The sequence below is a fragment of the Chaetodon trifascialis genome, chromosome 3 (genome assembly GCF_039877785.1).
Source record: "Chaetodon trifascialis isolate fChaTrf1 chromosome 3, fChaTrf1.hap1, whole genome shotgun sequence".
Taxonomy (NCBI): Eukaryota; Metazoa; Chordata; class Actinopteri; order Chaetodontiformes; family Chaetodontidae; genus Chaetodon; species Chaetodon trifascialis.
Window position 1 is genome coordinate 188835 of NC_092058.1, and position 27860 is coordinate 216694.

The 27860-nt window shown below is 45.0% G+C and overlaps 3 protein-coding genes across 3 annotated transcripts; 1 reads left to right on the forward strand and 2 right to left on the reverse strand.

Annotated features, from left to right (window-relative positions):
- Positions 1-5975: 5975 nt before the first annotated feature.
- Positions 5976-12660, reverse strand: ube2c (ubiquitin-conjugating enzyme E2C). Its single transcript, XM_070959168.1, has 7 exons — positions 12616-12660; positions 12021-12150; positions 11682-11709; positions 10905-10991; positions 8890-9094; positions 7980-8039; positions 5976-6815 (listed from the first exon to the last, which is right to left on the reverse strand). Exons 2-7 carry the CDS (start codon positions 12125-12127, stop codon positions 6778-6780), a joined length of 525 nt encoding a protein of 174 aa, XP_070815269.1. The 5' UTR covers positions 12128-12150; positions 12616-12660; the 3' UTR covers positions 5976-6777.
- Positions 12661-17278: 4618 nt separating this feature from the next.
- On the forward strand, positions 17279-18426 carry polr2j (RNA polymerase II subunit J). The gene is made up of 3 exons (XM_070959274.1): positions 17279-17467; positions 18018-18126; positions 18233-18426. The coding sequence occupies exons 1-3, from the start codon at positions 17325-17327 to the stop codon at positions 18332-18334; spliced, it is 354 nt and encodes a 117-aa protein (XP_070815375.1). The 5' UTR covers positions 17279-17324; the 3' UTR covers positions 18335-18426.
- Positions 18427-19114: 688 nt separating this feature from the next.
- Positions 19115-27742, reverse strand: LOC139328787 (deoxynucleotidyltransferase terminal-interacting protein 1). The gene is made up of 13 exons (XM_070958797.1): positions 27302-27742; positions 26450-26517; positions 25938-26034; positions 25016-25114; positions 24693-24752; positions 24553-24609; positions 23525-23586; positions 23386-23428; positions 21313-21371; positions 21093-21153; positions 19648-19719; positions 19476-19531; positions 19115-19374 (listed from the first exon to the last, which is right to left on the reverse strand). The coding sequence occupies exons 1-13, from the start codon at positions 27374-27376 to the stop codon at positions 19266-19268; spliced, it is 918 nt and encodes a 305-aa protein (XP_070814898.1). The 5' UTR covers positions 27377-27742; the 3' UTR covers positions 19115-19265.
- Positions 27743-27860: the final 118 nt, after the last annotated feature.

The window sequence follows — 27860 nt, forward strand, 5'->3', positions numbered from 1 at the left end:
TAGACATGATCAATCTGTCTTTATCAACAGGCTATGTACCAGTTATTTAAAGTAGCTGAGATAAAACCTCTTCTTAAAAAAGCCGACTCTTGATCCAGGGGTTTTAGCCAACTATAGACTGATATCCAACCTTCCCTTTCTCTCAAAAATTCTTGAGAAAGCAGTTGCTAATCAGACTTTCTACACAACAATAGTTTATTTGAGGATTTCCAGCATCACAGCACAGAGACAGCATTGGTTAAAATGACTAATGACCTTCTTATTAAATCTTAGTGCTGCATTAAACACTGACCATCACATCTTGTTACAGAGACTAGAACACTTGGCTGGTATTAAAGAAATTGAACTTAGATGGTTGAAAACCTACCTTGTGAAAAAAAAAAAAAAAAAACACTAAAAACATGGAAGAAGGTCACCACCTGACCTGACCAATGGCGACAAAGGAACTGGGTCCCCGGGCGCCACTGTCGGCTGGCAGCCCACCGCTCCTGGTCTGCCACGGAGGAAGGACGACCAGGACGGGCAAATGCAGAGAAATAATTTCACTAAGCATGGCGTGTGTGTAGCATGTGTGCTGTGATCAAGTAAATCTTAAATCTTATCAATGAAGCCAGATGAAACCAGTCAGTTAACTAAACTTTAAGGGTGTCGTAAGGACATAAAGACCTGGATATGACCAGCAACTTCTTGTTACCAAATTTGTACAAAACTGAAGTTACAGTACTCTAAACACCCCAGAAACTCAGTATCTGATGTTATAGTGCCTTGCACTTTGTTGCATTGTTGCACTTTGTTGCATTTAGTTGTGTGTTTTATCTATCCTCTTACTCGTACTACTTCTACACTTTGTATCGCAACTGCTGCACAGCAGTTTCCCTCGGGATAAATAAAGCTTCTTGAATCTTGTATAGCTACTCTGAATAATACTGCGCTGACCTCCAGGACATGTTCTTTAACTCCCACATCAGACAAATTTCAAGGACTGCCATTTTTTACCCACTAAACACTGCAAAAATCAGGCACATCTTGTCTCAAAACCATGCAGAGAAACCAGTCCATGCATTTGTTACTTCCAGAAGTTACTACTTCTCAAAAAGCAGAACTGGAGCCAGAGGCCTTTAACCATCAAGCTTCTCTCCTGTGGGACCGTCTTCCAGACTCTGTCCAGGAGGCAGACACCCTCTCTACATTGAAGAGTCTACTTCAAACTTTCCAGTTAGGGCTGGCTCAGGCTTGCCTTGGACTGGCACCTAATTATGCTGTTACAGTATTAGACTCCATCTGCATGCATTCGTGTCCTACTGACATGCTGCTAACCTAGCTTCTCTGTGCTCTCTTGCTGGTTCCATTGGCGAACCTGAACCTGGATTGTGGATTATGGTTGTGCCTCCTGTTGTGGCCCTGCCTGACATCCACAGACAGATTTTTGTCTTCATATCTGTCTTTCTTCTTGTGAGGTTTTCTTTATTATCACATTGTCATGCAGCCCACAGAATGGCAGCGATTTCTCCTGGTGCTCATGATGGCCAGTCCAACTATGTTGACCGGGCGTCAGCAAATCATTAAGTTTTGCATCTCTGCATTTCTATGTGGTGGATAAAAGATATTGCTGTTGTTCATACATGAATTTATTTAGCAGCATTTATTTATTTGGCACTTTTAAGTTTGACGGCAATGTTGATGACCTGGAAGTATTAAAAGAACATGTTCAAAAACGACTGTGAACCTCGAAAAAAAGCCTGATGTACCAGAGGCACTTGTTCTTTACGCGAGTGGAAGGGAATGCAGAGACCATTAATGCATACATCATTCATCTGAAAAACAAACATAAAGACTGTGAGTTTGGAGGCTTAACCAAGTCATTGAGAAGAGACAGAGCGGAATGTGCTGTCACTAATGATGAGATTTGAGGCAGACTGCTAAAACAGCTGGATATAACGCTACAAGAGCAGGAGACATCTGCCAGGTTAGCGAAGTGAGCCAAACTCAGCAGAAACAGCTACATGACGAAACTGAAGTGTCAGTCAAAGAACAAGAAACCACAAGCAGACTGTGAAAGATGCAGGTATAAAAACCAGCTAAGGAAGTGTCCATGATGTAAACACTCCGACAGGACACCGACGGAAAATACAACGTGACACAGTAAGTCTGCAGGACGGGTTCCATCTTCATGTTATCAAGCTGGACAAAGTGGATGTGCAGACAGACAGAAAAGGCTGGACGGAAATGCAGAAAATAAACAACCAGACACTCACATATTGACAGATACTGGTACTGAGTGTAACGTCATGCCCGAGAGAGATCTGAAAATATTAAACAGAAGGAAAGTGGACAAAGCTTACTATATGTTAGTGAGACCATTACGTACCAATACAAAGACAAAGTGTGTGATCTGCACAGTCAAGTAATAAAGCATGATGCAAAGGAAAAGTCCAGTGTTAAACTATGGATGCTGAAGAGGACATATGGAGTGGAAGAAAAAACATAGACATTCTGTGTGAATATGAGGATTAATTCACAGGACTGGCCCATTTTCCTGGACTTCACCAAGTAACCCAGTTAGTTTCACCAGTGAGTCATCCACCCAGCCTGTGGAAGGGCCACACAGTTGGAAATGTGATGGATGACATTCTTGTGTGGGGGCAAAGACAGAGAGTCACATGACAAGAGGTTGAGGAAACTGTTAGATCGACTGGAAGCATAAACTTGAACCTAAACCTAGAGAAATACAAAATCAGATTCCATTAATTCAGCTATGTAGTACATGCGCTGAAGAAGGACAGAGTGAAACCTGACATGGACAAAGTGTGAGCCAGTGCAAAGGACAAATCAGTCCTCCAGAGATTCATGGGGAGGATGCATTAACAAAATTCATCCCAAATCTTTCAGAAGTGTCTGCACCACTCAGAAAACTTCACTGGGAGTGTGAACACCAAAAGAGTGACATATCTAAAGGAATTTGTGAGTAACACACCAGCATTCAAGTATTGTATCCGCTGTCAGTGGATACCAGTTCAGCCGGTTTGGGAGCTGTGATCCTGCAAAGGACAACCTGTGGCCTACAGCTCAAACTCACTAATAGACTGAACAACGATATGCTCAGATTGAAAAAGAGCTGAGAGCCATTATACATGGCTGTGAACGTTTTCACCAATATGTGTATGACAGATATGTTCAAGCTGAGTCAGACCACAAACCATTTTCAAAACGTCACTGCATAAAGCTTCAGCCAGGCTGCAGAAGACATTAATGAGACCACAGAGATACAGCCTACAGGTGAGATACAAACCTGGTCAGGAAAAGCATTTTGATGATGCACTAAGTGGAGCCATGAGATGCAGTTCAACAGTTTCCTGGTTCAGAGGAGAAGCGTCAGAAATTTAAAGCTGCAACAGAACAGAATGAGGGACTGCGACTGTTCAGAGAAGCAGTACAGAAGGACGGCCTGGGTCACGGAGCCAAGACCCAAAGTCACTGCAAAGGACTGGACTTTAAGACAGGACCTGTCAGACTCTGAAGGACTGATGTTCAAACACTCAAAACCGGTGACGAAGATGAGACAAGAGATGCTTGGAACATTCATGAAGCACATTCTGAAAAGTTAAGAACCAGCCAGAAATATCATGCTTTGGCCAGGAATAACACAACAAACAGAGGAAGTTGTGCAAAAATGCAACAAACGAGGAGCCTTGATAAAGTAAGAAGACCTCCTGTGTGGATGACGACTTTCCAGAGATTTCAAAGCTAAGTGGTACTACAAGCAAACACGTCTTTACAGCTCCAAAGTCATAAAGAAATATAGTACCTTATGAACTCTTCTCAGATGATAGAAGACAACTGGTCAGTGCAGAAATTTGCAATCAGCTGGGACTCAAACACGCAAGGTCCAGCCCAGTTTCCTCAATCAAATGGACAGGACTGGGTTGAAAGGGACCATTTCTACACAGGTCAGCACACACACATCATTGTCCTCATGTAGGTCAAAACTATTGTAAGATCTAATAAATGCAGACTTACATACATAAAAAGCATTTCTAACATCTTTGGTTGATTTTCTTACCTTTCTTACTCTTCCTGCAGGACGATTCTGAGTTTCTGATACAGTATCTCAAAATGCAGACGTGCAAAAATATAACTAACTTGGAGCTGAAACCTCCAGACTCTCTGCTGAATCTGAGCCACGAAGAGCCAAAATAAGACAGCACATAAAGTGTCCCACCAGGGACAGTAAGACACTAGACCAGTGCTGCACAAGATTAAAGGACGCACAAACGTCGCCCTGCTGTCCCCCCTGCTGCCCCCCCTGCTGTCCCCCCTGCTGTCCCCCCTGCTGCCTTTGGGCTCTGCAATCACTGGTTCATCTTTGGTGCTAAGCCTGTAGGTAAGACTGGAAAGATGGACGGATGCCGAGCTGAACTGCAGGCCTGCTTTGACTGCACCGGCCGGAGTGTTTCTGAGGCTGCTGCAGCAGATCTGGATGAACTCGCTGACACTGTGACATCTCACACTAGTTTCTGTGAGGACAACTGAAACCTTCTGCACATACCACAACAATAAACCTTGGTTCACAGTTAGACTCACGACAACTTGGCCAGGATAAGGAGGAGGCCGACAGAAGCACAGATTCCCGTACAACCGAACCAGAAACTCATGACAGGAGATGAAAGTACCGAAGAGCTGCCTCACCAGAACGCTGAGGGACGGCTTTTCAGCTAAAAACATAACGAATTTACTGACTAACAGGAAGCAGAGGAAGTGAGGCTGGTGAAACCACATCCAGCACCTGGACCATCAGCAGCCCCCCAGGGATGTGCGCGCTGCCCCTGCTCCATAGACTGCACCTCAGCAGACCCGTCTGTTAAACCCCTGAAGCTGCAGACGACACAACGCTCATCGGCCTCATCCGAGACAGTGACGAGTCTGCAGAGACGGAGGTGGACCGACTGGTCCTCTGGTGCATCAGAACCACCTGCAGCAGAACACTCAGAACTGTGGAGATGATGGTGGACTTCAGGAGAAGCCCCTCAACACTGCCCCCCCTCAACACCCTCTACAAGTTTCCAGTGTGGAAACCTTCAGGTTTCTGAGATCCACTATGTCCACTATGTCCCGGGACCAAAGGTGGACTTCAAACATGGCCTCAATCATCAAGGACAACAGAGGACAAATGTCCTGTTTCAGCTCAGGAAGTTCGACCTGCTTCAACAGCTGATCAAGTTTTACACAGGAAAAATCCAGTCTGTTCTGAGCACATCCACCATCATCTGGTTTGGGTCTGCCACCAAACAGGACCAGAAGAGACTGTGACGGACTGCTGAGAACATCGCTGGTGCCAACATGCCCTCCATTCAGGACTGACACAACTCCAGACTGAGGAGCAGGCAGGAAGCATCACTGCAGACCCCTCACATCCACCTGCTCCAACATCTGTCCTCTGGTTGGTGCTACAGATCACTGAACGCCAGAACAACCAGACACAGAAAGAGTTTGTTCCCAGCAGCCTTCAGCCTGATGGACAGTTAGCAGCTGACAGTGACACCAAAACATCCACTGATTGGACATTTATCAGCCAATAATCAACAGTTTCTAACAGGTACATCTTCACTCCTGTCAGCACTGTCAGTCTCACCTCTATATTGTTTGTTGCATCATTTCGACTTTATGTTCTGTAACTATATTCAGTGTAATGTTTAAACCGGAGTCAAACTCCTCGTATGTGCACACATAACTTGGCCAATAAAACCAATTCTGATTCTGATTATAAAGAAATGGCATTGAGGCCAACACTTTCGGGGACATTGCACTACTTAAACGGTTCGAAATGTCCTTTGAATCTGTCGTCTGTCGTGGACCATGCGTGGAAACTCTTGATGAAAGTCCTTTGCTTCAGGTTTTAGTTCCTCTAAAAATATATATTCACACTTTTTTTCCCTTCTGAGAACCGAGGGAAAAAAGTATATTTCAAATTTTTTTTTGTCATTTCCTGCCTCTTTGGAGCTTAAACAACTCGCAATTTTGAATTTTGTAAAAATATTTTTGGTTTCGATTTTACAGCATGTCCACTGTAGTGGACTAACAGAATGATTTTAGCATAACACAATGAAATCATAAAAGGCTGACAGAAAAAAGTCTTTAAATGAACCTGAACATGAGGCCTGTATCTTTTGAACTACTGAACTAAATTGACATTATTAAACCTTGCTATTATTTTTCCTAACATAAAGTCTAACTGACCTCTGGCTCCACTTTTATGACTCCTGACATGTTCTTAAACAAGAAAATCTGATTACCATAGTTAAAAAGAACAATAGCTTAACAACATTTGACTCTTCTCTTCTTTTCCTGGCATTTGCGTTTTGCTGCAGTCTCCACTTTGTCTCAGCATGAAAAAAGTTCCCCTCATCCCACCCAAACACATGCAATATCATTGGAAAGGCCAGAATGTCCTCCAATGAGCACACCAGGACTTAGTTGGATCGCTCAAATGAGTCAAAAGATATAGACCAAAACCAAATGTCCACTACAGAGGACACAAATGAATAGGCTGGGTCTCAGGAGGATACAGTGAGGTAACAATGCAGTTTCCACTGACTGTAAATTCAATGAATGAACTCAGAGTTCTCTAAAATATCAGCAAATTAAGAATCCGATCAAGAGTCACTTGGTGTGTGTGTGTGTGTGTGTGTTGAATTAAGAACTTTATTGATACATCACTGTGAACAAACATAAAAATATTGTACAAACACAGAAGACAAAACAAGGAAACGAGGAGCTGCTTCACATCTGGAAGGTTGAGTGTAGATGAGCTTTAAAAGCTGAAAGAGACAAAACAGCCAATAAGAACTACAACTCCCATCAGACCTGTCATACAGCTGCCACAGGACCAGCCTGTGTGAGGGAACTGAACGCTGCCTCATCAGTGACTGATGTGCGATTGTTTCACTGGTTATTATTGATTCTAGATGTCACATGAAGAAAACTTCCCCAATATGACAACATGCATCACACGCAGTGTGTCTCCAGGCGTCCTTAAAGTGCTGAATGCGGCTTGGACATGCTTGTCGCCATGGTTTCTGACTCATGAAGTTATTGAGGATCAATAAATCTGAGTATCTGTGGTTTTTCACATATTTCATGAGGACTCCTGCAGCTTTGATTTATTGACTGAGCTCTGCAACAGATATCTGATCAAATAAAGCTGATCAAGATCCACTCGACTGCGTCCCTGCGCTGCGTCCCTGCGCTGCGTCCCTGTACTTGTGTTTGCGCTGCGTCCCTGCGCTGCGTCCCTGCGCTGCGTCCCTGCGCTGCGTCCCTGCGCTGCGTCCCTGTACTTGTGTTTGCGCTGCGTCCCTGTACTTGTGTTTGCGCTGCGTCCCTGTACTTGTGTTTGCGCTGCGTCCCTGTACTTGTGTTTGCGCTGCGTCCCTGCGCTGCGTCCCTGTACTTGTGTTTGCGCTGCGTCCCTGCGCTGCGTCCCTGTACTTGTGTTTGCGCTGCGTGTTTGCGCTGCGTCCCTGCGCTGCATCTCTGCGCTGCGTCCCTGCGCTGCATCTCTGCACTGCGTCTCCGAGCTGCGTCCCTGTACTCGTCTCTGCATCGCTGTACTCGTCTGTCGTCTCCATCGAGGAGTTTCAGTTTTGAAGTGGTGTGATCAGGTCGGACTGAGATTAGAATGACACTGAAGACTAAATATTGGTTTGTACGACAAAAGTAAACTTTGTTTTTTCTGTATTTCATCTATTAATAAATAGAAATAATTAATATTGTTATCAGCCTCATCAAACAGACAACTGTCACTGACTAGTGCACCTCATATGAAGTCAACCTGGATGCAGGTAAGAAGAGATTTTTCCCTTTTTCGGAGACAATGGGCTCATTTTGACTGGACACTGAGGACATTCAGGCACCATCGGGTGTTTGTTTCTAACGTGAATGGTCTAAACGAGGCGTCAGTGAAAGCAGCAGCTGTTTCTCACCTTCTTGATTGTCCCAGAGTTCAGCAGCGGCCGTGTTCAGAGGACTCTCGTTGTTCGGCTCTGACAGGAAACACAAACAGAAGATTCACGGAAAAAACGTCAGAAGAAAGAAACTTTCAGACCGTTCATCCAAAGACACGTACCGATGAATTCACACAGTTTTGGGGTTCAGTATCTTGGATCAAGGACACTTCGGCATGCGGACTGCCGAGGACAGGGATCGAACCACCGACCTCCTGATCGGTGGACGACCGCTCTGCCTCCTGAGCCACAGCCGCCACCTTTCTTTATAATCTGAGATTATGACAGAACGTTTCAACCAACGATCAGCAAATTTATACAAAGTTAAACCTTGAGAGGACGGACGGACAGACGGGGTGTGTGTGTGTGTGTGTGTGTGTGTGTGTGTGTGTGTGTGTGTGTGTGTGTGTGTGTGTGTGTGTGTGTGTGCGCACGCTTCAGATTCATCACAGGATGAATCTGAAGTTTGTTTAAACTGAGGAGTTTCTGAATTAGATGTGAATTTGTCTTCTCGTGCGTCCTACAGTGACAGAGGACATGTTGATGTTGTCTTGGTGATGAATCGCGGCTCTGGACTAAAGTTTTCGGACTCGGTTCACAGCTGGTTTCTGCTGCCCCCATGTGGACTAAACAAATTACTTAATGCAGGTTTCCAGCTGTTTGACCTTTGACCTGTCGGCCCGGTATCGATCAAACTCCGGAGACAGGCCGAGACCACCAGCAAAGGACAGTCTCGGTCTGGTTCCAACAGGACCGCGTTGGTTCTTTTGAGGTCTGAAAGCAAACCGAGTGACCACAGGAGACGTCAGAGCTGCAGAGACCTTCTGATCCATCTGTATCGGACACTGTCAGGCTGAACTGGTTAGTGACAACTGGCTGAACTGGTTACCTCCCAGCAGACTCTGGATGGACAGCAGGATGGAGCGGACGTCATAGAGCGCTGACCATTTGTCCTTCAGGATGTCGAGACAGATGAAACCTTGTTCGTCCACGTTGGGATGAAAACATGGAGTGACGAACTTCACACGAGGAGCCTGATACGGATAGCCAGCCGGAAACTCCAGAGACAACCTGTACCTGAGACCGTCATATACCTGAGGGACAGACGGACAGCGAGGCAGAGGGAGGGAGAGGGAGGTTTGAAACACAAAAACAAATAAACAAATACTCAAAAAGAATAAATAAATGACATCATGTCCTCAGAGACGATCAGCTGGTGAGTCCGTTTCTCTCTGAACGGATCGTCTTTCGTCTCTCTGTAACAGTTAGTCAGTCATTGTTCAGCAGCTTCACGTCGTCGATCTGCCATCGTCTTCGTTAACGGAGGCTCGTGTAAAACTCTCAGCAGGTCTGACGTCGTCTCCCGGGACAGGTGACCTCGCCAAGGTGTGTCACCCCGATCCTGCAGCTTACCCTCATTCAAACGTTTGACCGTCACTTCACAGTGCTTCACGTTTACCACATACACAGAGACGGACAGACACAGAGACAGACACACTTCAGTGTCTCCGTCAGGATGCCTTAAAGCATAAACCATAGAAACAAACAAAGACATGAAGATCTGTTAGTGAGTCTCTTTAGTCCAACAGAAAAGAAAACACAGCAAAACCACGTCCAAGATAAACCAGAGTTCAGGATCCACCACAAAGACCTTCACAATCCACCAGATCCCCAACGAAAGTAAAGATCTATAGGACAAAATGAGGACACTCAGAGACAACAAGGTCTGCCGTGCTGACATGATCAGATTCACAGAGCTGCACTTCAGCTCCAGGATTTTCCCCAACATTCACAGACGAGGACACAGGACAGAGGACGGTGGACGGAAGAAGCCCCTCCGCTGAAGATCAATTCATCCCCGGTTCATCCCTGGAATCTGTCCACAGCCTCAGGAGGACCCTCTGTACCATCATGAACCGCAGAGTCCTTCATGTCCTGAGAAGATCCCAAATCAGCTTCCAGCGAATGACCAACAGCAAAGACAGAAAGACGGACCAAACCATTCATCTGATTGGTCCATTTCTAAAAGCTCTGGCGTCCATGAGATTCGAGAGTCTGAGGAACAAAAAACTGCACAGAATAACCAGCAACACGCAGATGTCTGTCCCCAAAGACGAGTCCAACCGTCCTCACCATCAGTGAAGTGGACATTTCAGCAGGCTGCAGCCACCGGCATCACACCAGTCAAACAGCTGCTGTCTCCAACCAGAGGAGCTTCAACAGCACCTCCACCTTCTGACAATCTGCCAGACCCCAGCCTCCACCCTCAATCTGTACCAGACCAACATTAACATCACCAGGACGTCAGACAGACACCCCAACCAATGGCCGGCATCGAACACTGGACGCCATCACAGAACCTGCCTCCCTCAATGGTTACCAGAGCTAGTCCTCAACAATCCCCGACCACTGCCACAGATCCAGAACTGAAGAAATCCTGGACTCTGGAGAGACTGAGCACAGCCTCTGTGTGTGTGTGTGTGTGTGTGTGTGTGTGTGTGTGTGTGTGTGTGTGTCTGTCTGTCTGTCTGTCTGTCTGTCTGTCTGTCTGTGTGTGTGTGTGTGTGTGTGTGTGTGTGTGTGTGTGTGTGTGTGTGTGTGTGTGTGTGTTACAGGTATTCATTTTTCATTTTGTACTTTTATTTTCAACCTGTTTGGCCTGTAAATGTTTCCCATGACAATAAAGCCCATTTGAACTGAATGAGTGGAGACAGAGACAGAGACAGAGACAGAGACAGAGACAGACAGAGGTTATACTGCAGCTCTGATGTCACATGACATCATTGATTGATGATCAATCAATCACTCTTTTGTGTGTGTTAGGGTTCGTCAATGAATATTTTAAATTCAAATTGTAAAAAAGTGTGTGTGTGTGTGTGTGTGTGTGTGCGCGCACATACGCACCGTCCCCTGAGCTCCATCGATGGTCCCGATCCACTTGAAGAGATTATCTGACTCTGGAAACGCTGAGATCCCCTTATCACCCGACATCTGCATCATGAACACAGAGAGACGTCACATGACCTCAGCACGACCGTCGCTTTTCATTCACACTCAGCTGTTCTCACGTCTGCTGTCCGAGCTCCACAGGTTGAAATATTTGGGACACAGGGACACCTGTGAAAGTCCAACACCGTCAAACCTCCGCAGTCAAACCGTCAGATGAAAATCACTTCCTGTTTTCCTCCACTGCCTCTCTGACATCTGAAATAAAAAATGATCTTTCTCTTCAACCAAAGGGTCTCTGAGGTCTCTGTGGAGACCAGAATCCCCCGTTGGTCTGGCGACTGAAACCTTCCTGAAGTGACAAACTGACCTCAGACCAGAGCAGACAGGAAACATGTCGCCTCCAGCTTTGTTAAAGAATCACTGCTCAGATCACAAAAAGGCCACGTGTCGTACAGGGACAGGTGGAGGTGGAGGTGGAGTCAGATTTTGTTAGGGGTGGCTGATTTATGCGTACATGTGGCTTCAGGTGACGCCAGAGTCGATCCACGCATCACCACCTGCCCAGGCAGTGAAGGGGATCAGTGCCTGGCTCAGGGGCACCTCTGCAGCCACCGACCACAGTCAGTATGAAGAGCCCCGAAACACTGACCATGTGACCATGTGACCATGTCTGGTTACCATGGTGACCAGTCCAGGGGTTGAAACGTGCACACACAAAAGACAAAAACTCACCATGAGAGTCATGAGCTCCTGCTGTAACCTGCAGACACAGAGAGAGAGGTAGACATCAGTCTGACGCGCACACAGTCGTGATGTAAACATAAATGGCGTCCTTGTTGTCTGAGCTGTAACGTTAGCTAGCAGCTAACGGGAGGGGGCATTAAAACAGTGATGGTGATCAGAGGAGGTCTGGCAGGTGGAGACAGACGGTCCCCGCCTCTGAGCTCCGGATGTGATGACAGAACGCCCTGGAAAACGGACACTGTTAACGGACGAACCACTGTGGTCGGTACCGTCGGTTACAGCAGGCAGAGGCAGGAAGAGACTGACTGGAGCGGTGTTGTCTCTCACCGTTTGGACACTGAGCCTTTGGCCGCGCTGCTGCCGCTCTCACTGCCCTTCAGAGCGGCTGTAGAGGAGGCTGCGGTCGCTGCGGGGTCCATGTTCTGGGAGGCCATGAGTGCTAACGGTCCGGTTGCTCCTGGAGACAGACAGACAGACAGACAGACAGACAGACAGACAGACAGACCATAAACTCCTCAGACTCTCCCTTGTTCAGCAGCGCAGCTCGTCTTATCGTTAGCCAACAGCAGCTAATTGTTAACTACTGGATGCAGCGCTGACAAACGTATACGAGTTAAACTGTAAGATACACCGTCCGGTAGTACCGACGGTGAAGCACTCAGCATCCGGTACCGTTAAAACAGCTTCGTCAACAGTAGTTTGTTTTTACCCCGGTTCCGCAGCTGTTTAGGCTTCATGCTAACAATAGCAGCACTGTTACCGTTAGCTCCGTCGGCTAAATGAATATTTACTGTGTTGTTAGCCCGTTTATAATCAAACCACAGAGAAGAGAAACGAGCAGATGCTGCGGATCAATACGTTCACACAGAACTAATATATCCAGGGGAGTAAACTGGAGGATCGACGTATCTGCGGGACTCACCGTGTGTCGGTGCGTTAGCTGTCCGAGCAGGCTGCGCTGTACCCCTGATTCAAACTGAGCACACTCCCGCCCCCCAGTTTAAACCGGCTGTTCCTCACACACACAGCCAATCATCGTCCGAGTTTCAAAAACAAACCACCTTGGGTTAGCCAATGACCAGGGCGCGGTCAGTGAGAACAGCGATGTAATTGGCCAGGGGGAACGTCGGGACCGCGGTTCAGAAATGTTTGGGACAAATGATTCGAAAACAAATGTTTAGGATTTGTTTAATTCACAGATTTTATGCTAATGTTTAAGTGAGTTTTGTGTTGTTTTTAGTCAGTGATCGAAAGTACATTTACTATTTTGAACTATTTTTTATTTAATATTTTCTATTCCATTTCATGTTTATTGCTGTTTGCGCCAGGAATTTGAGGGAAATGATATTTCAATTCTGTTAATGTCCTGTACATATGGCAGCATTGACAATACACTTGACTTGGTCATTATTTTGGTCCAAAGTGACGTGACGCTTTCACCCGATGCTGTAGATGACCATGATGCAAACATCCCAACAGTGCTCAACTGAGATCTGGTGACTCTGGAGGCCATTTCAGCACAGTGAACTCATTACAATGTTTCAGAAACCTGTTTGATATGATTTGAGCTGTGTGACATGGCGTGTTATCCTGCTGGAAGCTATTATTAAAGGATGAGTACACTGTAGTCAAAAAAGGATGAACATGGTCAGCAACAAAACACAAACAGACTGCAGCGTTTAAGCCATGTTCAGTTGGTCCAAAGATGTCTGAAGATTCATCTCGGGCCTGCGTCTCTGAGTTCATGTGTTCATCTCCTTCATCCTTCATGTGTTCACAAAGTGGTGAACCTCAATCCATCTTCTTTGATCAACTGAGCCTTTCCAGGACGCCCCTTTCATACCCAACCATGATCCTCTCGCCTGTTTACCTGTGGAATGATCCAAACAGGTGTTTTTGGAGCATTCCACAACAGGTAGATATTTACAGAAATCAATGAAGCCGATGAGGAAAAACATGAAATATATTGACTTTGTTTTCAGATGAGTTCATGTCAGAAAGACTTATCACATTCTATTTTAGTTATGTTTTACACTCACAACGTTTTTAGAAAATGAGGACTTTGTTCCAAATATCTTGTCCAACAGTGACCTGCATACACTTCAGTAGCACTAACCACTTCTTTTCTTTTATCCATTTCAGTTCTTTTATTTTAATTCCTGGTGGTACGGTGGTAACACTGTCGCCTCACGTTTCTTCTTCTTCTTCTTCTTCTTCTCAGGTCTTTGGTCAGTGATTGCATAGATATACATAGAAAGGCTAGATAGCTTACAGATGCTGTGAGCCAATGAGGGCTGACGTCGCTACGCGGCGGCCATCTTACCTAGGGGCTGCTAGCTCACTGCTAACATTAATGCCTATGGAGCATGTACTATTTAATTAACCATAACTTGCTCAATTTTCAACTGATTTTTAAACGGTTTGATTTGTTATAAACGCCAGAGATGTAGTTATGTTATTGCATATTTACGGGTAATTATAACCATGGACTTTCATATTAAATTAAAAAAGTAGATAGTAGACCATTACCTGCCATAGCTGCACACATATACAGTGAAATTAAATCATCAGTGTTTGTTAAACATTTAATAGTTTGATATTTTATATTTCTAATTAATACATATATTAAATATAAAGGGGTAAGTTGACCCACATGATATTTCAAACTTAACCTGAATAATGTATGTACATTATATGAATTGTTATTCATATTGGCAATTTACCCCAAGGCTTTTGGCTCATCTTGCCCCATGACCATCATTTTGATAAAACCTAATTAATTTAATGATTCAGAATGATCTTTTGCTAAATGATTCACATAGTTCTATACATTGAATATCACTAACATGCATAATGTATAAGTTTAGACCTGGGTCCATTTGCTTTAGCATAAAAATAATGATACCACAGAAGTCAAAGAATTCCACAGCCAGTTGGAAATTATGTTTGTGTTCTTATTTTAGGGTCTCGTGACAACTCGTGTGTATAGTTTTAAAGATCAAGGGGATGGTTTGTTCATCTTACCTGTTCTACCCTACATATATTTTATTATACATTTTTAAATAAACACATTCAGTAACATGACATCAAGGTTTCTTTTATTAACAGGTGTGCACAATTACAAAACAATTCAAGATTCACTCCAAACCAACATGCACCCAAAACCAACATATATACAAAACCAACATATATACAAGTGCACGGACAGTTTGAGCTACTGCCCCTTAAAAAGGACTGTCTTGGTGAGCTTCTGTCTCACATTGTCTTGCTGTAGGCTAAGCGTAGTCATTTTAGCAATGTGGTGCAGCCTTAGTTTAAAAAACAGGGACACAACTAATGTCAACAGTGTGTTGTGGTGACTGTCGATGCCATAGCGTGTATCGTTGATATGCTCCCCGAGCAAAAACACATCCTCTGAACCTACCTAAGAGTATGCATGTTTTTCTTTGCCCTCCTCTCCCTTGCCAAGAAATTGCTCTTCTCCCGCTGCAGTTTCCGCACTGTTGCCAAGGCTGCATTGAGTTTGGCCTTTATAGCCTTGGGGCAGGAAGGCAATGCGTACAGGTGGTCAGGGGCCGTCCTCTTCAGGCTCTTTCTCCTCTCTCCAGTGGCTGCCTGAAGCTTTGGAAAAATATAGAAATATTAATAATAATAATAATAACAGTATTAACGGTAACTTTTTAACAATTCATTGTTAAAAAGACAATGCTATGTTCTTTAAATCTACAAAATAAAACCCAAATCAGTGCTCTTGTAATAAATTGATTTTAATAAATTGGCTTGGCTAAAGGCGAAATTATGTTTTGGGTCTCTAGACAAAATTGTCAGTTTTGATTGTAAAGGTTCCCTTCACCTTGTTGCAGTTTGTACATGCTTATTCATAAAAGTGTATGAGTGACATGAGCAAGTGACAGCCTGTGGTTCTCAATCCTTTTAAACAGATTACCACCTCAAATAATATCGGGTTCTTCAAGTAACACCATCATATCCCTTCCTGGGCACCACTGAGATAAATGATTTAATGATAAGCCATATGATGCTCTTAGTTGTGTACAAATACTCACATCAGGTGGAGGCTCATCCTGGTGCAGGTTTTCTTCTGCTCTTCTAGAGGCAGCAGTGCTTCTTCTTGCTACCGGCTAAAATATACAGTTAAATATTAAAATGTCCTTAATGCACAACACTTTATGTATTCCTAAACTTGCAGAAATTGTGACAATACGTATATCACATATTCTTGTTGGCCAATGATACACATACCCTTTGGAGATGAGCAGGGAGGTTGAAAATGGTTGGCACAACACCAGCCTTAAGCCGGACAGTCTGCCCTGTCCTGTCAAAATCCTCACTCCTGAAATGTTTGCTGCACAGTTTGCAGTTTTTTGATGCAACAAAACCGTCCCTTCTTAGAGCAAGTTCCCATTGCCTCCTCTTCTCTGCGTTTTGGGGAAACCTTAAAAACATGAGAAGATACCAAGATATATGAATTATTGACACCATTTTACACCCTTCTTACCTTTAACATTAATGGTAAGGACAAAAATACTGAGCTAAATTATGATATTGTTGGGGTAATTCATGTAGCCTATGCTGAATGCCATTATGAAAACCTAAATAACAGTAACATGTTAAAAGAAATGTGAAAAAGAAATATTCAATGATTATTATGTAAACAAATGGTAGAAACATTTCTAAAACGTCAGGGTCAAAATAACTTGTATTATACAAGTACAAATCCACTAAGTTAGCAACAATTATCCTAAATATGTCCCTCAAGTCATTTCTTACGAGTGAAAAGTGATTCCACGGGCTCTTGTTTTGAAGGAACGTTCGTTTGAGCATCCATATGCTGCACAAAAGTGTGGCATCTTGTACTGTAGGGGGGTATTTCTGCAAACACAAAGCCAGCCAGTTACTGTATCACAATAAATCTAAATTGAGGATATATTTCACTAATGAAACAGCTTGGAAATCATGTTAAAGCGAAGGAGTAATTATGCCTTTCCCACCTGTATAGAATTAAGTCCAGGTTACTTTGTAATAGTCAAAGTGGCTCACATGTCTCATTCACAAGCTCTTGTTTCTTTGCTAGCTAATACCCAACTGCATCCACACAAATTGTCATTTAGACAAAATATGTTGTTGTCATACAATTATTATTGGTCTCACGGAAACCTATATAATAATTGAAACTCCCAGATTGCAGCCTTGCAAATGGCTGTAACAAACACACAACTATGCAGCGATTTTCGAAAAGAAAAACTGCAATTTCAACAGGTCTGCGCGGCCTGAATCATAGCCACGTTAATAAGGTTTTTAATAAACCAAACCGTTTGTAAATCCGTCCAGAATTCAGCATGTTATGGGCATTTTTGTGTGTGTAGGTCGCTCACCTTCCATCGACTACGAGAGAGCGCTCCGGAAAAGTCCCCCTAGGTAAGATGGCCGACCGGTGACGTCGCCGGGGAAAGTCCCATCAGCCATCTAGCCTTTCTATGTATATCTATGAGTTATTGATTGGTTGTGTCGCAGCTTCTGACTGAGAAACGGAAGAAGACGGAAGTCGTCGTATTGTTTTTAAAGAAGTGTTTCCGGTCTGTCGTCGTTGGTGCCCGCGCCGAGGAAGAGAAAATGAACGCGCCTCCCGCGTTCGAGTCGTTTCTTTTGTTTGAAGGAGAGAAAAAGATTAGCATCACTAAAGACACTAAAGTCCCAAACGCCTGTTTGTTCACCCTAAACAAGGAGGACCACACGCTGGGGAACATCATCCGAGCGTAAGAAGCTAACTGTGCTAACAGGTTGCTAACACTCACACAATGCAGCGCTGCTAGCATGCTATCAGGCTCCAGACCGGGCTTGTTTGGCCGGGTCATGCTAACAGGCTAAGAGATAGCTCCGTCCGGGATTTTTAATTATGATCAAATAATAATTATTATGGAAATCAAGTGAAGTGTTTGAAGAATAGGTGCTTTTAAATAGTATGTTATGTATGAAAAAGAGAAGATGAATACAGAGATGGTACTACCCCAGAGTTTATGATAGAAGCAACAACCACAGGAAGTTAAGAGAGACAACAGGAAGTGGAAACATGGACGGACAAATAAAATACATAATAACTGATATTAATATTCAGACTGGCTGCTTTGGCTGGTCCACTTTGATCAGGCGTTTCACAGGAGAATCTGCCTTTTATTGTTTTTAAGGTTTAAACAAGAATTTCCTGACCAGGTGTGTGTGTGTGTGTGTGTGTGTGTGTGTGTGTGTGTGTGTGTGTGTGTGTGTGTGTGTGTGTGTGTGTGTGTGTGTGTGTGTGTGTCTCTTTAGTCAGCTTTTGAAGGATCCTCAGGTTCTCTTTGCTGGTTATAAAGTTCCTCATCCTCTGGAACACAAGATAGTCATCAGAGTTCAGACCACACCGGACTACAGTCCACAGGTAAGACACACCTGAAATGAGTCTGTTTAGTCCTGTCACTCATCAGTGTTTTGTTTTGACAGGAAGTGATGTCATGTTCCTGATGATGTGTGTTTTTTTTTGATAGGAAGCGTTTACAAACGCCATCACTGACCTCATCAGCGAGCTCTCTCTGCTGGAGGAACGCTTCAGAGTCGCCATCAAGGACAAACAGGAAGGGATCGAGTGACACCTTGCCCCTGATGATGTCACTTCTTCACGCTGTCTGTGTTTGATTATTGATTTATTTTTATAAATAAAGTGTGTGATGTCACAACCTGCAGCATTTGGTGTGTGATGTAATCTTCACTGTAGATCAGCATGAAGCTGAGCGGCAGGAAGCCTGTTTACCTGCAGCTCAGGTGTGACATTAGAGGCTGTCTCTGATTTGTCCAAGTTCACAGCAGTGTGTATGTTCTCCAGTGTGTCCAACACTGCACTGCATGGCTTTGAGCTGATTTTAACTGGACATCATGTCCCACACCTTAGACATTCTCCTGAACAGTCTAAATAAACCAAAGACTTCCTGGACATCATGTCCCCCATCCTGACTGTCCACTTCCTACTTAGCATTTTGATGGCGGCCTTCGAATGCGGAGCAGCTGAGCGCCTCCGGTGGAGCTCTGATGTTCACGTATGATTCCACCACGCTGAAGGTGAAGAAGACGAGTGCCGGCCGTTCACAGGTTTCACAGCATGAGTTCAGGAGAGAAACTTATTTAATTAACACATTTAAATTTCACTGACGCTAAACTGAATTCTGAGGAATTTCCTTTGAAATTCATGTGGCTTTAATTTCCCGTTTTTTGGTTCAGAAATTCTGACTTCAAGTCAATAATTCAGGTTCAGATCAGACACAAAACCCAGAATGGAAAATTCAAACTTCAACACCTGATAGGTCAGAGTTGAGATCATGTGACTGGCAGATGGTCACCTGACGTTTCTGGGTCAGATTTTCAGGAAACTGGTCGACGTGTTTCAGAAGGACTTTTTATTTCTTTTTTAAAAACAGCAGTAAAAATGAAAAACAGCCTCATCAGAGTCTGGTGGTCACATGATCAGTGTTAGGAGGGGTGGAGGGAATCAGGGGTCATGTGAGCAGCATGTGGGGGTCACAGGGGTCAGAGGTCAGCATCTCTCTGAGCCTCCATGGCTCTCTGCATCTTCTCCACCATCCACAGAGGAACTGAGAACGGCTTCAACTCGTCCATCCTGACGTCTGGACAGTCCCTGCATACGCACAGAGACACAGCGGTTACCATGGTAACCTCAGACAGCGACCCCTGTGGAGCTGGTTACCACGGAGACAGGTGGGGTGATGTCAGACTCACTTGTATTCGTCACTGCGAGACAGATCCTGTATGTCCTCCTCAATAAGCAGGTAGGCCTGAAAACACACACACACACACACACACACACACACACACACACACACACAGAGTGAGATTTCTTCACACTGTGTACATGTTTACATGCTGTTGTTGTTGTAAAGTGTTTGCTCACCATCTTCCCTCCGGTTGCTCTCATGTGGTGTCTCTCTGCCAACCACTGCTTATCCTTTGCATCTGCTGCATACTGACACACACACACACACACACACACACACACACACACACACACACACACACACACACACACACACACACACACACACACACACACACTTGAACAGATGCTCTGAGTGAGACGTTCAGTCCACCGAGCTCGCCCACGGATGCCATGATCAGTCCAGTGAGTCTGAGCGCTGGTATGAAGCACCTGTCAGGTGTGACTGACAGCCCGTTTAAAGCAGTGAAGGCAGCAGCTTCATCCTGCAGTTCCTCTGATCACCACAGGAGGGTGCTGCAGGAAGCACTCTGCCCCCTGACCTCCGTCAGTGTTCAGCCAGCTGCTTCACGCCAATCGTTTGTTTCTGAACATCCAGCCAGTCAAACAACAACAATAATAATAATAATAATAATAATTATTATTATTATTATTATTACTGTTTGTCAACAGTGTTTCCTGAGGACTACAAACATCTAGTGTCGCATCTCAGGTTGCTCTTATTTACTGGAGCAGTGATCAAGCTTCTGGATGGAACCTGTTCCAGGTATGAGTCCAACCCTCGGCCGTTACCATGGAAATGGTTATGGGCTGTGAGAAGGTGCAGATATTGATCAGAACATGTGACATAAAGCGACTGTTGACACAGAGCAGATGTTCAATGCTGTCGGACGTTTCCTGTTTCAAACATTCAGACTGCTTTTAAATACAATCTGGATTCGTTCATTCATACTGACAATAAACTGGACCGGGCAAAGAACGCTGACGCTCTCTGCAGGAACGGCCAGCCTCGTCTCGATTTCCTGAGGCGACTCTGCCGGACTGTGCTCAGGATCTTCTCTGAGTCTGTGGTTGGTAGTGCTATCCTCTACGCTGTTGCATGCTGGGGCAGCAGGCTGAGGACGGCGGACGCCAACAGACTCAACAAACTGATCAAGACCAGCGATGTTGTGGGGATGGAGTGTGACTCTCTGACGGTGATGTCAGAGGAGGACGCTGAATAAACTACAGACTATCTTGGACAACGTCTCACAGCCACTTCATGCTGTGCTGATCAGACACAGGAGGACGTTCAGCGAGAGACTCGTCCCACCAAAATTCAGGACTGAACGCCACAGGAAGTCATTCCTGCCTGTGGCCATCGACCTGTACACCTCCTCCCTCTGAATGGCCCATGGACTTATTCAATATACATATATGTACATAATGATATATATATATATATATATATATATATATTGTTTTCTCTTCTAAGTAATCTCTTCTATCTCTTCGATTCTTCTCAGGAGCACCTGTAACAAAAACAATTTCCCCTCCAAGTATTTCTGATTCTTGATGTGCACTCAGAGACACGCACGCACGCATGCACGCACGCACACACGCACGCACACACGCGCACTTACCTTAAACAGATCAGCATGTTTGATGTAGATACGTCCTCTGGTCCCGCCCATCCCCAGTGCCCTGCACAGTGACATCACAACACATGATGACAACATAGTTTTTTTTTAATAATGATACTTCACCTGAGTTTCACCTGAGGTCCACCTGAGGTTCACCTGAGGTTCACCTGTTTATCTGTTGCTTACACAACGTTTCCATGTTGAAATGATGTTTACTCACTTGTTGGCTCTGGAGCCAAGAACAAACGTGCTGCTGTCGTTCAGTCTGGACGGATCCCACTGAAACACACACACACACACACACACACACACACACACACACACACACACACACACACACACACACACACACCACCATTGTATTTGCAGTGATGTATTAATGGTTAATGTGATGAACTGATGATCACCTGCTGTGGGATGAAATAGTGGACCAGCTGGACCACATATTGATCTGAGGGACTCAGAGGGGTGTGACACTAAAAAAGAATCCATCTTGCTGCAACCACCTTTTCCACAGTGTCAGTCTATGGGAAAAGGTCTTTTGAGCCCAGGTGTATAACGAGATGTTGTAATTAGATGATTTGGTGCTTTAACTTTGACATTAAGCGCAAAGCTTCTAACGCTAGGGTTAGCATTAGAATGCTAGTGTTAGCATTACAATGTTAGCATTAGCAATCAAATGCAAGTGCTAGCATTAAAATGCTAACACTAGTCAACACTGCTTTTCAGGCTAACTCCAGCTAACACTGCTGAGTTGCCAGTGTTTCTCGGCCTTCGCCTGGGCAAAAAAACAAAACGTTAAGAAAAAATCCTGTGCTTTTATTTTGAAGGGGATTTTTTTATCCAGCAGAGATCATTAAGGGTGATGGTGGATCCCGAAGCCAGACCAGCTGAGAACTGCTGTACGACGCAGACCAGAGCTTACAGACGTGCATGTACAACCTGTCAGTGCTGGGCGGTATGACCACAAATGTATATCACGGTATTTTCCACAATTATAACGGTTTCACGGTACATGACGGTATTTTTTTTCTTTCATCTGGAAGACAGATGTCTTCACACAGGTATATCCAGGTGCTCATCTGGGCAGAGTACCGTTATCTCGTCCAAACATATGGAGAAACTCCTCTGCTGAAAACTCTTTTTCAGCCTTTTTTCTGCTTGCTGTTGTTCTTAGCTCTCATAAAAGGATGAAATGCAAATAAAACAGTAAGATAAGACGTCGGGCTGCTGAGCAGAGTCCTCTGTGAGCGCTCTGCTCCTTCATGAGACGCAGCGCTGAAACTCACTGCGCAGTTAGACCAGCCAACAGCTGATGATTGACACCTCTATTGACCAGTCAGAGTCAAGAGATTCGAGGGGGCAGTGCCCAAATTCACTATAGAAACACCAATGACGATCCAGCAGGAAGTAAGCCCAGAGATAGGTTATCGCATGAAGAGCGCTCCCCCCACTCTAGAAACCCCCTCCTCTTTATGTGAACAACAGGGACCTTCATGATCGATCTCAAACTAGAGAGTCATAGGAGGAGACATTAGCAGCGTTTTCCAGCTGGAATATAACGTTTGACCCAAAACAGCAAAGGTAAGACGTACTGTACGATTCAGCAAAGGTGTTTCTGCTACTCTTTGGCTGCTAGCTCGCACAGTGAGGAGGCAGACATCTTCATCATCATCACTCTCTGCTTTCATATCATACTGGGCTTGTGTGGTTTGCATGAAGTGGTGAAATAAAGTGGACATAGGCTCTTTTCATCTTTTTCTTACAAGACATGCTGGCGGCTAAGGCGGTGCAGCGAACTGCTCGTGTTGCCGCCTCCGGCGACTCGCTCCTCCTCTTGTTCTTCTGTCATCATGTTCTAGTTCTGCAGCTTTGATTTGGGAACTTTCGGTGTCTGTCCCATCCATCTTCACCGTAACGTAACACCAGAGCACTACGGTTCACCCTCACCACGCCCCGCACCATGCCTGTTTAGAAGCGCAACACTGAAAACAGTCCCATCTGAAACAGTGTCGCACGGCGCAAAGTTCCGGCCGTTGTGTAATCACAGACACCGGCGTGGCCGTATATTAAAAACTCATAACAAAAATATACACCTGTATTCGGTGTGAACCGGTATACCGCCCAGCCCTAACCTGACAAAACTGAGACTACAGGTATACGACACACCTGTATGAACAATAGTCCACGGGCTGCATGCAGTTTGGAGCTCATCATTTCGCGCTGCACCACCTGTCTAATGGAGACACCTGAGAGAAGGTCTGAAAGGTCTGAAAGTTTGTGTCTGGCTCACCTTTGGTCCTTCTCTCTTGATGGGATCAGATTTGAGCTTCACTCTGAGGACAGGAACAGCCGAGAGGTTTGTCAGTTTGTCAGCCGTAACATACCTGAAGAGCGAGCACGATGTCGCCTGCTACCGGTCAGATACTCACTGAGAGGAGTAGGCATGAGCTCGATCAGAAGAGACGGCTGCAACACCTGGACGAGTCCTCCTCTGAAGACACACAGAGAGGACATTTGATGAAAAATTTGTGCTGTCACCTGTCACACCTGTCTGATTCCAGCTGGTTTCTTACAGACTGATTTAAGTGACCAGTGTTTTGATTTGTTAAGGCCCAATAACTCGAGCTTCCACAGCTCAACACAGTTGCAAACGTGACCAGTTCTTAAGAGTAAGACTTGGCTGCGTTCATGCCAGCCGTCCAATCGGGGAGAAATGTCGCCCGTCAGCAGCGGAGGCGTCATCTGTTCATGCTAACTCGGTTAGCTCGGTCCCATCACTTGCTGAGATATACCTTAGCGGAACGCGAACAGCTGAGCTTTCGCCATTATTTGAGTACGTATGGTCGAAAATTCGTAAGCCCAAATAAGAAACATGGGAAACTGTATTCTGGATGGATTTGTGCTTCATAATAACTTTTCAACCACAAGCGTCAGACAGCGCTCCTCTGAGAGCGTCAGCGGCGAGCTGAACGTGAACCGTCGCTCACGGTGGTCTTGGTGGCCTGAGTAGCATATCTGACCTGATGTAACGTGTTGTGGTCTGGGTCAGGCTTTGTGACGCTTTGGGAACCAGCTCTAACTTGGAGTAACTGACTGGCTTCAGTGTGAATTGGTGAACTTCATCAGTGGAAAGATGTCACTCAGTCACTGTTACGTCTGGATGAAAAACCTCTGTTAGATTTCAGTGGCAGTCTCCCAGAAATGCTGGTAATATATACAGTGTAGAGCTAATCTTTTAAATTGCATATCATGGCATTTTCACTACATAGATATTTGTACATTTTGGTTCTTGTGTCCACAGTGTGTCTTTGTCCCACATTCAGTCAATTAAATGTCAGTTAACAAAGCAGAAATAACAGTAATGACTTCATAGTTGCTATTATTTAGTTGGCTGTGTCACCTGAACACAGTCACCTGACTACTGAACAAACACGAGTCAGGTCACAGGTGACAGTACCTTCTTGAGGAGGGGGCTTCCTCTCTGACTGTAGTCTTCATCAGCAGGTCTGGACCTCTGACAGGACACACAGAAGCAGATCACAACTGGACCAGGTTACAACATGGATGTTTTAGATGACCTCATTGGTCTGTTCCTACCTTGATGGCAACTTCTGACCCCGCCCTCTTCACCTCCCCCTCTGGAAACAGCTGTTTGGCCTGTTGATGACATCAACAGGAAACCATGGGAACCACAGACAGCTGAGGTCAAAGGTCATGAAGCCAGAACCCTGCAGAACCTACTGACACTGCAGCCAATCATATGACACCTGGTGTGATGTCACAGTGACAGCTGATTTAAGTCAATGTTTGGCTTTCTCTGTATGGTGAAACAGGCAGTGAAGGAGAACTGGACAGATACACATGTGGGTTTAGGTGGTCACATGACCAGCACTGCCTGAGGTCACAGGAAGTGATCTCACATGTTCCAGAACGTTTCTGCAGGCTTCTCTGATCAGCTGATCGGTCTGCACGTCATCACCAACGTTCTCCTTCACGTTCTCTGCCGCTTTCTCAAAGAACTGCAACAAAAACAACACAAAACCATCAATACCAGTTCACATCTGCTCACACCTGTTCACACCAACTCACATCAGCTCACACCTGTTCACACCAGTTCACCCCTGCTCACACCTGTTCACACCAACTCACATCAGCTCACACCTGTTCACACCAGTTCACCCCTGCTCACACCTGTTCACACCTGTTTACACCAGTTCACCCCTGCTCACACCTGTTCACACCAGTTCACACCAGCTCACACCTGTTCACCCCTGCTCACACCTGTTAACACCAGCTCACCCCTGCTCACACCTGTTCACATCAACTCACATCAGCTCACACCTGTTCACACCAGTTCACCCCTGCTCACACCTGTTCACCCCTGCTCACACCTGTTCACACCAGTTCACCCCTGCTCACACCTGTTCACACCTGTTCACACCAACTCACACCTGTTCACACCTGTTCACCCCTGCTCACACCTGTTCACACCTGTTCACACCAACTCACATCTGCTCACACCTGTTCACCCCTGCTCACACCTGTTCACACCAGTTCACCCCTGCTCACACCTGTGCACACCTGTTCACACCTGTTCACACCAGTTCACACCAGTTCACCCCTGCTCACACCTGTTCACACCTGTTCACACCAGTTCACCCCTGTTCACACCAACTCACATCTGCTCACATCTCTAACACATTTGTTCACACCTGATCACATCTGCTCACATATGCCCCCCCTCCACACACACACACACACACACACACACACACACACACACACACACACACACACACACACACACACACACACACACACACACACACCAATGACACTGACCTTCTGGTACTTCCTGAACACAGCCATGATGTCATCATTGAAGCTGGGCTGAAGAACCGCCCTCAGCAGGTCCATGGACACCTGAGGATCAGTGTAACTACACACACACACACACACACACACACACACACACACACACACACACACACACACACACAAGCTTAGACCTACTTAAACCAGTACAGACTGCTACAAACCATTACAAGTAAACAAGACAGTGGTACGTCAGCATTAAGTGTTCCCTGTCACTTGTCTCACAGAGCAGACTGAAATTTGATCAACTCTATTGATCCATGAATCAAATATATCAATATGCATAACCTGTGTTTCAACAGGAGGAACTACGTGGAGCTTTCAGTCTTCTTCTCTGTGGGCTTGATTATCAATATTATTAATTGATTGATCACATCATGCGTCTTCCTCAGGTCACTTCCTCCACATCAACACTTCAAGCAACTAATACGAAGCTTTAAAAGTGTCATCAGAACTGACCAGTACCAACCAGTACTGACCTGACTGTCATGTGTGAGCGCCGTCCTCGTCTGTGGATCTGTCTGTGTTTGATCATCAGGTTCCATGGCTTCCACACACACACACACACACACACACACACACACACACACACACACACACACACACACACACAGGATGAAACGATCAATCAAAGAATAGTTTCAGGTCCACCACCGATGGACCAACAGACAGACAGACAGACAGACAAGTTTAAAGTGTTTGTAAATGAAATTAAAGACTTTTTCTTTAAGATAAGACTTAATCAATGACCTGCAAGTCCTCAAACAGACACTAAACTGTGATCAATGTCTCACATTCAGTTTTAGAAAACAGACAATGTGAAACAACACATAACTCAATCAATTACAATAACACTGATTAATCAATTAATCAGCTGATGATCACCACACTGTTAACAAAACTTGAATGGCTTAACTGATCACTAATTATTGATCAGGCCAGGAGAATTACACACAATTTACTCCACATATGAGTGCATTTATCAACGAGTCAATGAACAGAAAGCATTATCATTATTTTGATTATCGATTAATATTCTACGTCATATTTCAATCAGAAGCTCTTATCGCGGGACAGACCTTCTGACCTCCATCTTCTTTCTCCTGGACTAAACATTCATTGATTAACTCGAAACAATAATGTCTGATTGGCAGCCATGACGTCATCTGACAGACACTTCGTTACATCTTCAAAAATCACGCAGCCAATGAGGCTGAACGTCACGATAATAAAGTAAACGGGATAAAAATGACACAAAGTGACGTCAAACCGGCAGCTAGCTGAGCTAACTGTTTGTTAGCTTAGCTAGCTGCTTTGTCTGTGACTCGTACCGGGCTCTGCTCTGCCTGCTCCGACCCGTCCTGCTCCAACCAGTCCCGGCCTCCCTCGCTGCGGTGGGCTCCCATAGTTGAGACGGTGCTGACCCAGTCCGGTCCGGGTCCTACCGAGCTAACTCTGCTAGGCTAGGACAGCGCCACTGAATAAGACCTTATCGTTTCGTCTTCTATCTATTTTAACCTAATTCAACGGCTCTGAGCTAGGCTAACAGCAGCTAAAGCTAACGGCGGCAGCTCGAGGTGTGTACTCTCCGGAACGGATGTCGAAAGAACCGTTACCGGTTTGTTGCTGCGAGTCACCGCGCGGACAGACACCGAGAGGCTTAACGATCCTGATAAATTCACAGTAATTGATACGGACTGACAGCAGTATTTGTTTCCAGGAAGTTATACTTCGGTTTCTTCCGGTGGCGTGAAGTTATCAGGGCTACCAACAGCTTTTCCGGTCATTCACTACAGAATAAAAGCACCATCTTCACAAAATTTCGGTTTTATGAACGTGTTTTATATTTATTAATTACAGTCTAATATTATTTAATCATATTATATTGTA

Bases quoted from the DNA above. Each gene is read 5' to 3' on its own strand.
- ube2c (XM_070959168.1), bottom strand. From the start codon at position 12,127: ATGGCCTCCCAGAACATGGACCCCGCAGCGACCGCAGCCTCCTCTACA. The intron at 9,095-10,904 runs GTGCGTATGTGC...TCTGTCCCTCAG, and splicing joins TCGATGGAGCTCAGGGGACG to GTATATGACGGTCTCAGGTA. The intron at 6,816-7,979 runs GTGAGAAACAGC...TGTCTCTTTCAG, and splicing joins ACTCTGGGACAATCAAGAAG to CTTTTAAAGCTCATCTACAC.
- polr2j (XM_070959274.1), top strand. From the start codon at position 17,325: ATGAACGCGCCTCCCGCGTTCGAGTCGTTTCTTTTGTTTGAAGGAGAG. The intron at 17,468-18,017 runs GTAAGAAGCTAA...GTGTCTCTTTAG, and splicing joins CTGGGGAACATCATCCGAGC to TCAGCTTTTGAAGGATCCTC. The intron at 18,127-18,232 runs GTAAGACACACC...TTTTTTTGATAG, and splicing joins CACCGGACTACAGTCCACAG to GAAGCGTTTACAAACGCCAT.
- LOC139328787 (XM_070958797.1), bottom strand. From the start codon at position 27,376: ATGGGAGCCCACCGCAGCGAGGGAGGCCGGGACTGGTTGGAGCAGGAC. The intron at 26,035-26,449 runs GTCAGTACTGGT...GTGTGTGTGTAG, and splicing joins CGCTCACACATGACAGTCAG to TTACACTGATCCTCAGGTGT. The intron at 19,532-19,647 runs GTGAGCAAACAC...GTGTGTTTTCAG, and splicing joins GAGCAACCGGAGGGAAGATG to GCCTACCTGCTTATTGAGGA.